The 11,956-nt window shown below is 37.4% G+C and overlaps 1 protein-coding gene across 1 annotated transcript; it reads left to right on the top strand.

The window, feature by feature from the left end:
* Positions 1-10,682: 10,682 nt before the first annotated feature.
* LOC123642353 (olfactory receptor 5H2-like) lies at positions 10,683-11,651 on the top strand. The gene has a single exon (XM_045557354.1). It carries the CDS (start codon positions 10,722-10,724, stop codon positions 11,649-11,651), a length of 930 nt encoding a protein of 309 aa, XP_045413310.1. The 5' UTR covers positions 10,683-10,721.
* The last annotated feature ends 305 nt before the right edge of the window (positions 11,652-11,956 follow it).

Raw genomic sequence — 11,956 nt, forward strand, 5'->3', positions numbered from 1 at the left:
TCTCCAATTCATTTGCTGTGAAGTGAGTTCCTTGATCAGAAGGAAGACTGCATACAATGCCATAACAACGAATAAGAAATTATAAAAGTCTATGGATAGTAGGTTTGACAGAAGCATTGTGGATAGGGAAGGCATTTCTGTATCCAGAGTATCTATTCCTCCAGAAAAAAAACATTGCCATGTTAAAAAGCAGTCCAGTGTAACCAACACACCACCTGGTTGAATGGTGACTTATTAGGGACTCAGTGTTGGGTTTCTTCTGCTGGTAGCTTTGACACTTGGCAATGGCCCTAGAGAGGTCAGCTTTGGTAAGTGTAAATCCATGTTGCTAGGCCTATGCATAATGCTATCCCTACCATTATGGTGACTTGAGGCCAACTGATATCCACAGAATGGTCATCCTATCCTCTTGATTATTAAAATCCTCCTCTGCTGAGATAACCCATTGGTGAACCTTCACATGAGCTACAAACAATGTCTTAGCTCATTTGTGCTCCTATAAAGGAAGACCACAGATTGTTGAGCCTAAGAATACTGAGTTATAGAAATGACCCCTGTATTTCTGGAGACAAGATTTGATTTCAGAAGTCAAATAAGGCTTTGCCTTAAAGAAAAAACAAATGTGTTGGTTCAAAAGCTGCCTCATCTCAGGAGGGTGTCTCCTTGGTCAGTAATAGCTGCACTTCAAAGAGACACCTGTAAACTGGGCCTTATGGTTCTCACCTGTTTTGAAAGACAAGACAGGCCTCTTCCTAGAGCCATGGGTTGCTGGAGCTGACAAGGACCCCTGGAGATGAGAGCTGATCAGAGAGATATGCTAATGCCTAAGCCGGGCCCAGAAGGAGCCATGTGGTTAAAGTAATTAACACAAAGCACAGCTCATGTTGACTTATGAAATCATCTCTGTCTCCAAGAACACAATCACCGGAGCCAAGATGTCTCTGTTTTTTGCTAAAGTAATAGCCTTATCAGAAAACTTAGAAGTTTGCCCCAAGATTTTCCAACTCATTGTTCTCCTAGTTAGAGTTAGTTAAAGGATCTGTAGTAGCCTTTTAGAAGACTTTGACTCTAAAGCAAACTTCCTGTTAGTAAGGGCAACGGGAGCCTGTACCTACCCTATATAATACCTGTGTGGAGTTTCAGTCTTGGATATATTTTTGGTGGGAAGAAATATACCCATGCGGATACCCTCCTTTTATCTATTTTCATAAACCTTTACTTTATAAACTATATCTTTGGCTCTGTGTATTATTATTATTTCTGTTTCCTACTATTGTTTCATCTTTTGCGATGACCCCTGCCTGAGAGACCTGATCGGAAGAAAAAACCTCTTTGCTGGGAGCATAGCTAACTCCCCGCAACAGATTATGTAATTTATAATGAATAAAACAACAAATTTACTTTTTTATAGTTCTAGAGGTTGGGAAGTCCAAGATCAAGGTGCCATAAGGTTTGATTATCTGGGGACTGCTCTCTGCTTCTAAGAAGGTACCTTAATGCTGCATCCTCTGGAGGGATAATAAGTTGAGTTCTCATATAGTGGAAGGCAGAAGGACAAGTGAACCAAAGGCCATGTGAAGCCTCTTTTATAAGGGCCTTGATCCCATTCAAAAGAGAAGGAACTCTTATGACCTAATTACTTCTTATAAGCCCCATCTCTTAATATCACATTGGCTATAAATTTTTACACCTGAATTTTGGAGAGAACATATTCAATTCATAGAATTCTGCCAATAACCTCCCCCCAAATTGGTGTCCTTATCAGATTCAAAATACATTCATTCCATCCCAAGAACCCAAAAAGTTTTAACTGATTGTAGCACCAACTCGAAAGTTTAAAGTTCAGAGTCTCATCAGTATATCATCTAAATCAGATGTGGGTGACATGCAAAGATATCTTTCATATTAGGCAAATCGCTATATATCTGTAAACCTGTGAAATCAAACAAGTTGCATGCTTCCAAATTACAGTGCTGGGACAGGCATAAAACAGACATTTCTATTATAAAAGGGGAAAAAGGAAAGAACAAAGGGCTACAAGGTCTCAAGTAAGTCTAAAACACAACAGGGTAAACAACATTAAATCTTAAAACTTGAGAATAATTTTTGAAGCCATGTGTCATCTTCCAAACACAGTCAGGTGAGAACTGGGTCCCAAGATTCCAAGGAACCCCACCCCCATGGCTCTGCTGGAGGCAGCCCATACCAAATCTCTCATGCACTCGAATCCAGTGCCTGCAGTTCTCCCTGGCTACCATGACATACTAGGGGTTATATAGGTGTAAGGTTTTGGGAGCAGCCCTACTTCCACAGATATGCTGGGAATTATCCTAGTGGGGGCTCTCTCGGGTGGCTCTGCCCCTAAAACAGGTTTCTGCAGGGTCCAGAGTTTCTCTGAGGCATCCTTTGAAATGTAGGTGGAGGAAGCCATGCCTCCAGAATCCTCACACTCTAGATGCCTGTAGAATTAGCACCATGTGGTCATTGCCAAGGTTATTGCTTGTGCCTTCTCGGGAAGTAGCTCAGCCTGCACCTGGGGCTGCCTGAACCGTAGCTGAAGTGTCTGAGGAGCACTGTGCCAATTCAGGGAGCAGCCACTAACTAGAGGTACCCTTGGCCAATGAGCCCCAAGGTACCACAAGTGCGCTGGGTGCCTATTTGGAAAACACTCTGCCCTCAAGGCCTTGGGACTCTGGACCTGTTACCGGCCTGGCACCCTCAAAGATCTCTGAAATGCCTTCTGAGCCATTCTCCTATTGTCTTGATGAATAACACCTGACTTTCTTCTATACAAACTAGTCTCCTTAATAAATGGTCACTTGGCCACACCATTGGTTTTCTCTCCTAAATATGCATTTTTATTCTTTGCATGGTCAGGCTGAGATTTTTCCAAATCCTTATATTCTACTTCCTTTTAATTATTAATTGCATGTTTAAATAGTTTCACTCTAATTGTATTTGACTATAAGCAATTAAATGAATCCATGCAGCACCCTCAACACTTTGGTGCTTGGAGGTTTTTCCCACCAAATATTCAAGTTCTTTGCTCTTATATTCTGCCTTTCACAAAGTCCTAGAACACAGACAAAATTTAGCCATGTTTTTCCCACTTTATAACAAGAATGACATTTCCTCCAATTTGTAATAAGATATCATCAGAATATTATTTATTATTCACATTTCTACAAACATTCTTTTCATGACCACTTATGGAATCTCTAAGAAGACCAATGCTTTCTCTACAGCTCCTCTCTTCTCCTGAGCTCTAACCAGAATCACCCTTAGTGCTCCATTCAGGATTTTTCCAGCATTCACTTAAAAACTGTTCCATCTTCTAACGATTACTCAGTTCAAAATCCACTTCCACATTTTAGGGATTTGTTATAGCAGCACCAACCCACTATTTGGTACCAATATCTGCCTTAGATGTTTGTTCTTCTGTAACAGAACACCAGAGACTGGATAATCTACAAAGAAAGGAAATTCATTTTCTTATAGTTCTGAAGTCTAGGAAGTTCAAGATGAAGGCAGGTTTGGTTGCCTAATGGAGGTCCAGTATCTGCTTGCACGAATTTTTCTCCAAAGGGAAGAAACACTGTATCCTCACATGGCCAAAGGCAGAAGGGCAAGCAAACTCAATAGTACAGGAAGCTTTTCTATAAGGGCTTTAAGCCTACCCAAAAGGAAAGAAGCCCTCATGATGCAATGACCTCTAAAAGTTTCCCCCTTCTTAATAACATCAGACTGGCCATTAAGTTTCAACACCTGAATATTGGAGGGGACACATCCAAACCAAAGCAAATATCCACATGATTCTTCCCAAATTAGAGAAAATAGTTTTTGCCAAATTTCCTTGTCACCAATTTTCCAATTATGCTTTTTCTAAGTCCCTGACCACTCAGCCTAGCCATTAGCCATAACCCATGAATTGGTATATAATCACATGACTGTCTATTTCTGCTTTCAAGCAAATTGAACAACTAAGTGCATCATTTGGAATTCTTCCAGTTGGAAAGATTTCCTTTTACTGCTGTCCTTCAGGGATGTGCCAGAAAGAAGCTGTAGTGCTGCAGCCCTCCACTGTTCAGCAGTGCCTGAATATGTAGCACAACCATCTGTATCCAGGCCCAAGTCTTCCCTTCCATTGTGAATTGATCATAGGTAACTCCCCATGAGGCCATAGGTGGAGGGATCAGAGAGAAGGCAATGTAGGAGGATTAGGCACGATAAGCATTTGGGCCACATCTTCATATAATGTACTTTTGTTTTCAGGGCCTACTCAGGCCACATGGCATATATATCCCTTCCATTCAGTGTTGGAATGTTGTTGTGCATGCGCAACAGTCTGCCTTGATCAGTCAGAAAATACCCAGCTCATGATGGGATCTTGAGATACCATGGTAATTTTGTAGACTATTATTTAGTCTTCAGCCTCATGTAAGACCTGGAGCAAACTAAGAACTCTTTTTCAAAAGGAGAATAATTATTGGTAGAGGATGACATGGCTTTGCTCCAAAATTCTAGTTGCCTATCCTGTTATTTACCTATATATGTCTGCCAAATGCTCCAGAAGGCTTTCTATCTGCTACTGCCACATCAGTACTGCTACTAGATCATATGGTCCATGAAGGAAAGCAGTTTGCACAGCAGCGTATATCTATAGTAGAGTATTCTTAGTTCTGAACTACACAAAAATGTCTAGCAGCTTTTCAGGTCACTGAGTAAATGGACCAGGGTAATACACCCAAATGAGGTTATGCTGTCTCCATAACCCAAAGAGGCCTAGAAGGCATTGGGCAACTTTTTTGTTTATAGGAAGATCCAGGTGCAATAACTTATCTTTTAGCTTACAACTGGTTACTCAGCATATCCTATACCACTGAACTGCTAGAAATTTTACTAAGATAGAAGGTTTCTGAATTTTTGTTGGATTTATGTCCCAACGTCTGACACAAAAATGTCTTACCTAAGTCTAGGCAGTTGTTACTTCTTGGCCACTAGATTCAATCAGCATAATATCATAAGTTTAATGGATCAAGCAATGTCTTGTGGAAGGGAAATTCAATCAAAGTCCCTCAGAAAATATTTGCAAATAATATATCTGATAAAAGACTTCCATTCAGTACATATAAAGAAACTTTAAAATGGAATTACCAGAGAAATTTATAATCCAATTAAAAATGGGTCAGCTAATTCAACAACACATGTCAACAAATACAAATGTGAAATAAGGGCACAGAATGATGCTGGACATAAGTAGACATCAGAGAAATGCAAACTGAAACCACAATGAGAATCCAGAACCTACCTATTAAAATGGATAGAATTGAAAAGACTACCATACTGCATGTGGCAATGCAGACATTTTTTGCTCAAAGATAGGCACCAAAATGAGTTAGGAGACAGTTACAGAAAATTTAAGGGGGCATTCAATTTAATTTTGTGTCATGTTAGTATCCACCTCTGCATATCATACTGCTTAATTCATCTTTCTGAAGAGTTTACACAGTGACTCCTCTGTTATCTATGGTATGTTTCCCCTACTTTAACTTTTGCTAGCAAAATTCTGTGAAAGTATGATAATTGGTTAATGAGTCTAACAAATAATATGCCCTTTACTTTATAACTAACCTAATATCTATGACCCAGGTGTAGGTTATTCTTTTTCCTTAATGATTCCTTTTATTGTCAAGAAAGTTACCTGTCACAATTCACATACAAAATATACCGTTACAAATAAGTAACTTATAATTTATTTCTGAATGAATGTTCACTAACATGTTCCTCTATTAATACTCTGAAGGAAAATCTGAGCATCTCACCACCATTTTAAACATTCTTCTTTAATCCTTCAATAGTTTTTCTGTACATTGGAGTAAAGGACAAATCTCTGAACTACCCTCCAAGGCCCCTTGAAACCCCGCTCCTGCTGGCCTCCCTGGACACATTTGGCTCCTCCCTACTTCTCCTGCCTACCAGCTACATTTTCCATTTATTGTTTCTCTAATATCAAGGCTCTCTGATAATCAAGGTCCTCCAATAATGAAAGCTCTGTTGGTGGTAAATGTCCACAGGAATCACTTTGTAAGAAATGAAGACTCCTGAAGCAAAATGTGCATTTTGACCAGAACTCCAGGAAATTCATAGGCATTAAGTTTGGAAAGCACAGATCTAGGCCACCTCCCACTGTGGTCCTTGTCTTTGTTTTTCATTTACTTCTTCCTCTGCCCTTGGCCTAGTAATATTTCCCATCAGATTTCAGCTTAAAATGGGGGAACTAGGGATATGTCTAAAGTTGAGCTGCAATTTGCATGGGGAGAACAACCATACTTGGGGTTGGCTCCCAAAGGGAATCTAAAACTTTGGCCTTATTAAAATAGTGTTTTGATTACCTAAGACAAGACCATACTAATGAAAGCACTCAGAGCAACAAATTTTATATATAAACTGCAGTTTTGACAAACATGTGAGAAGTGTCACCTGCGATGGAAAATAGTGGCATAAAGTGTTATTTCAACTGATAAAACTAGAAGTGTCTACAATGAACTTAGATTTATAATTCTAAAACTCTGCAGTACCCTTTGGGACAAGCTGGATTTCTCATACAAATCCAAATCCACAATGCCCAGTAAAACAGCTTCAATTTGTCCTACAGGGAATTCTCTGGAACTCTTATGGGAATTTCAGTTCCCACTCCTTCCTCTTCTGGCAAAAGCACATAGTTGTACCATTGGTTGACTCTTGTGTTCAAAACAAATTTATATAAACAACATTTTTCTACGTTTGGGAAATGGAGCCTCTAAAATGAATGAGAGTGCAATGAATTGCTACCTGTGTTATTGGCATTCCTGTGCTATTTTTTTTTTTCCATTTTAGAAAGTCTAACACTTTTGAGGGATCACAATTTCTTTTAAGATATGGGTAAGAGAGAAATGATTTCTATAATCTCCATTAAGCTTCTTAGAAAGTTAAAAATACTATTTAGTGTACTATAATTTTAGATTGGATATACAAGCTGTCAAAATAGCCAGATTAAAATTGGTTGCCTATTACTGAATTATCGTTGTATTTTATTTTCATGAATACATATAGATAAGGAAAACAGTTGTAAGGCTGAATTGTTGCTTTAATGATATTTTATTATATTGTTAACCTTATTATAGTGACTTTGTAAGATAGCTTGTAGTGAACTAGAGCATTACATGACTTAAAACTGGGTTTAAGACTCAGGTCATAATGATTCTATACATTAGAATTATTTTTAATTACTCTGATATAAATACTCTTTTTTTTAATTAGTCACATTCTATGATTAAAACTTTTGAGGCCAGTGTCTTAAATATTAACTCCTGTATTCTTTCACTCACTCTGCAATCAGATAAGTTATACGTGTGTGTGTGTGTGTGTGTGGTGTGTGTGTGTGTGTGTGTGTGTGTGTGTGTGTGTGTGTAGGGAAATACACAGAAAATTTCATTGGACTGCTCTTTCTGGTATTTATAACTTAATAAGTAAGCACATACCCACATATAAATTGAAATTGAAAATTTTCAACTATTTAGTGATTTGGGATTTTATGGATTAAGTCCATTCTAAATACATATGTATTTAACTATTGTAATTATTCCCATTAATTATATCTATTGCTGTATCAAGTTCCAGTCATTCATTTAATTATATTCTGCTAAAAAACTAGCAGAGAGGAAAATTCACTGAAGTAATCAGTAGACTTTCTATAGAGCGTCAATTCTAATCACTGGCAGAACAAAGATAAAGCAACTTTCAAATGTGGAAAACGCCAGTCACATTGGCTCATACCTATAATTCGAGCACTTGGGAGGCCAAGGAAAGAGGATCACTTGAAACCAGGAGTTCAAGACCAGCCTGAGCAACATAGCAAGACCATGTCTCTAAAATAAATAGAAAATGTAGCCAGCCATGGTGATGTATGCCTGTAGTCCGAGCTACTTGAAAGGCTGAGGCAGGAGGATACCTTGAGCCCAGGATTTCAAGGTTGCAGTGAGCTATGATCATGGCACTGCACTGTGCCCTGGGCAATAGACTCACACCCTGTCTCAAAAAAAAAAAACCAAAAAAAAAAAAAAACCTAAAATAAAAGTATACATATGGAAAGAACTTTCAGACAGTGTTAGTAAATGTATCAAAATCACAAGATTTATAAAGTAAAATTTAAAACCAAACCTCTCATACACTAATTTCACATAAAAATAAGTTAGATATTGAATAAAAGAGATGAGAAAGATTTCTAGGGATGACAATTTTAAATGAACACCAGGTTAAAGATAAAGATTTATGCCCAAGGCTCTGAGCCTTTCCCTTTATTTCACCTTCAACTTTCACAAATACTTTCTCTCTCCCTCCTCCTTGGCTTGCCTTTCCCAGATGCATTCATGCATGTCTTTTTTATTCTTTGAGTATCTCTCTTCCTCTAATTTTTTCACTGTCTCAAGTTTCACTATCCTCTTCCCTCTCCCTTCTCTTTCCATGCCCTCATCTCCCCTTCTTTTCTGAAGATGTTCATTAAAATGTTCTATAGAAAAAAAATGTACATTTGTTTACAAATGCCAAATGTTGTCCACATATCCTAGAGTATTTTATTTCATGCTTCACACTATACTGCCACTTGTTTCCCATTCACTTGAAAATATTTTTGGCCTCAGCTCTATCACAAAATGGAAACTGCTCTCAATAAAGCCACTAAAATTTTGTCAATATTCACACTCAAATATCTCTATTAACTCATGGTCCTGTTAGAACATTTGTTTTGATATTTGGCACAGTATTTCACTTTGTCCTTGAGTATTTTCCTCTTTTATGACCACAACATTCAACTTTCCAGTTTCCCTCCCACTTTTCTGAGGAGTCTGTTCAGGATCCTTTCTGGTATCTTCATCCTCTGTTTTTGGAGTCAGCTCTTGGTTGCATTAGGAGATGGGAGTATTTGATGGATATTGTTTCTATATAGAAATGCTTAGGGAGGTTGGAGTACTGAGCTGGAAAAACTGGCAGGAGCAGAAGCAAGTAAGGCAGCCAGTGAACAGCCAACTTCACGCCCCAACCCTAGCTGAACGAGGGCTGTTCCTACCTCTACTGAACTTCAGATGACAAAGCTCACACTGTAAATGCCATTGATGAGGCTGAAGAATGTGTTAGGTGGTGTTTGGGTATTGCTGCTTTTTCTGACTTTGCAACAAACTCCCACTTTTGTCCTTATACCCTTTATTTCCTCTCTCTACTTTCCAAATATAGGGTGGATGTATTTCATTGGCTAGCCTATATCATGTCCCTTCATTCTAGATGTTAGAGGAATGGGAAAATTCATTTCTACTTCTTTAAGCTCCTAGAGCAGTAGGTAACCTCTGATAGTCACCAAGACATGAGTAGGAGAAAAGAGGATCAGATCTTGGCCATTTTATGAATGATATATATCCCTTTTGTTACCTGTTTAATATAACTTCCTCAAGTTTCTTTTCTTGCCATTCCTTTCTTTGTCTACTTCGATGGACAAGGTATTCCTAACTCTGCCCTCTACAACCACAATGATTCCAAGTAATAATATCTATTAAGCTCTAGTAGGCTCATATTACTGACTAGATCTCACCTGTTTGCTTAGATGATGCTCACTCCATAAACTTGTCAGCACATCTAGTTCTCAATCTCATTTCTTAATGATCAGCTACCAACCAAGAGACTCCTCTCTCTTTCACTGACCACTGTTCTGATCAAATATATTTTCAGAATACTAGAGACTCTACATTCTGAATTCTTTTGAATCTGTCTCATCATGTCTTCCAATGTCATATCACACACTGATTTGACACTTCACGTGCATTTGAATCACCTAGAGGGTATTTGCAAAATGCAGATTCCTGAACTACTGAATTCATTTCTGCATTTAAATCTCACAACCTATATTTTTCACAAAAAACTCTCCCAGACAATTCCCATGTTTATGCTAACATGTGGTCCCTTGGACATTTTTAACAGGTTCCTAATTAGTATGACTGACTATAGTTTCCCCTTCCTGCAGTGTATTTTTTCCACTATCAAGAATTAAATTTAAAAAATATCTGATGATGCAACTTACATCTTAAAATTTTCAGTGTATTCTTACTGCCTGAAGAATACAGCTCAAGATCCTTCACAGGGCATTAAATTCATTATTTTTATTTCCAGTCCTTTGAAAACCTTTTGCCTTGACACTGCATCCATGTCCCAGACACAGAATTTTTCCAGCATGTTAAATAGTGTCCACATAAATTTAGTACATCAATAGACTGCTTCTCTTGTTTTATAAATCCATTAATTCATGAATATTTTTGGAAAAGAAATATAGCATTTTTTCATTTCTTTAATTTCTCAAAGATTGTGTCCATCAATTATACTACTGATAAAATTAAGAGGGCTTTGGTGAGTACACAGTTTATGTTAACATCTCTTCCCCAATTTCAATTCATAATGATATTGCATATATTCTTTTTACATTTACTGCATTTTATTTTATTTTGAATGAATGGACAGTAATTGTATGTTCCTTCTAATTTCCTTCAGTTTAGTAGTAATAAATAAAATTATAGGCAATCTGATAAGAGTTTGGTTTTATTTCAACTCCCCTCTCCCAATTTCAACTTATACTAATTGAATATGAATATATGTATTTTTTACATTTACTGCATTTATTTCAGAGGACACCAAGTGAGGACATGGAAAAGGGAAATGCAACATTGCTGACAGAGTTCATTCTCACAGGACTTACACATCAACCAGAGTGGAAAATCCCTCTGTTCCTGGTATTCTTGGTGATATATCTCATCACCATTGTGGGGAACCTTGGTCTAATTACTCTCATCTGGAAAGACCCTCACCTTCACATCCCCATGTATTTATTTCTTGGGAGTTTAGCCTTTGTGGATGCTTGGATATCTTCCACAGTGACCCCTAAGATGCTGGTCAGCTTCTTAGCCAAGAGTCAGATGATGTCTCTCTCTGAATGCATGGTACAATTTTTTTCCTTTGCAATCAGTATAACCACAGAATGTTTTCTCTTGGCAGCAATGGCGTATGATCGCTATGTAGCCATATGCAAACCTTTACTCTATCCAGTGATTATGACCAATAGACTATGTGTCCGGCTATTAGTCTTGTCATTTTTAGGTGGTTTTCTTCATGCCCTACTTCATGAAGCCTTTTTGTTCAGATTAACCTTCTGTAATTCCAACATAATACATCACTTTTACTGTGACATTATGCCATTGTTAAAAGTTTCATGTACTGACCCTTCTATTAATTATCTAATGATTTTTGTGTTCTCAGGTTCAATTCAAGTATTCACCATTGTGACTGTTCTTGTCTCTTATACATTTGTCCTCTTTACAATTTTAAAAAAGAAGTCTGTCAAAGGCTTAAGAAAAGCCTTCTCCACCTGTGGAGCTCATCTCTTATCTGTGTCTTTATACTACGGTCCTCTTCTCTTCATGTATGTGCGGCCTCGATCACTACAATCTGATGATCAAGATATGATGGAGTCTCTGTTTTACATGATCATGATTCCGTTGCTTAATCCCCTTATCTACAGCTTGAGAAATAAGCAAGTCATAGACTCATTCACGAAAATATTAAAAAGAAATGTTTAGATCTCATAAAATCTCTTTTCTCTTTTTAATAAACTAATCACAAAATTGTACTTTAGAGATATATATGTTTTTTCCAGTGTTCAGCTTTGTTTTGCCATTATTATTGTCCTAGCATTTTTATTACATAAAGTACCTAATAAGCTAATTATTATTATGTAATTCAAAAGCATTCAAAGAATTTTAATCAAGTGTTTATATGAAAGTAGAATAAGTAAAGCACAAAGCAAAACAAATTTTTTACTGTCTTTTATGCTATTCAATGTTGTTTTATAAATGTATTATATGCTAAGATAGTGGTTTATGTG

The sequence above is a fragment of the Lemur catta genome, chromosome 1 (genome assembly GCF_020740605.2).
Source record: "Lemur catta isolate mLemCat1 chromosome 1, mLemCat1.pri, whole genome shotgun sequence".
Lineage (NCBI taxonomy): Eukaryota > Metazoa > Chordata > Mammalia > Primates > Lemuridae > Lemur > Lemur catta.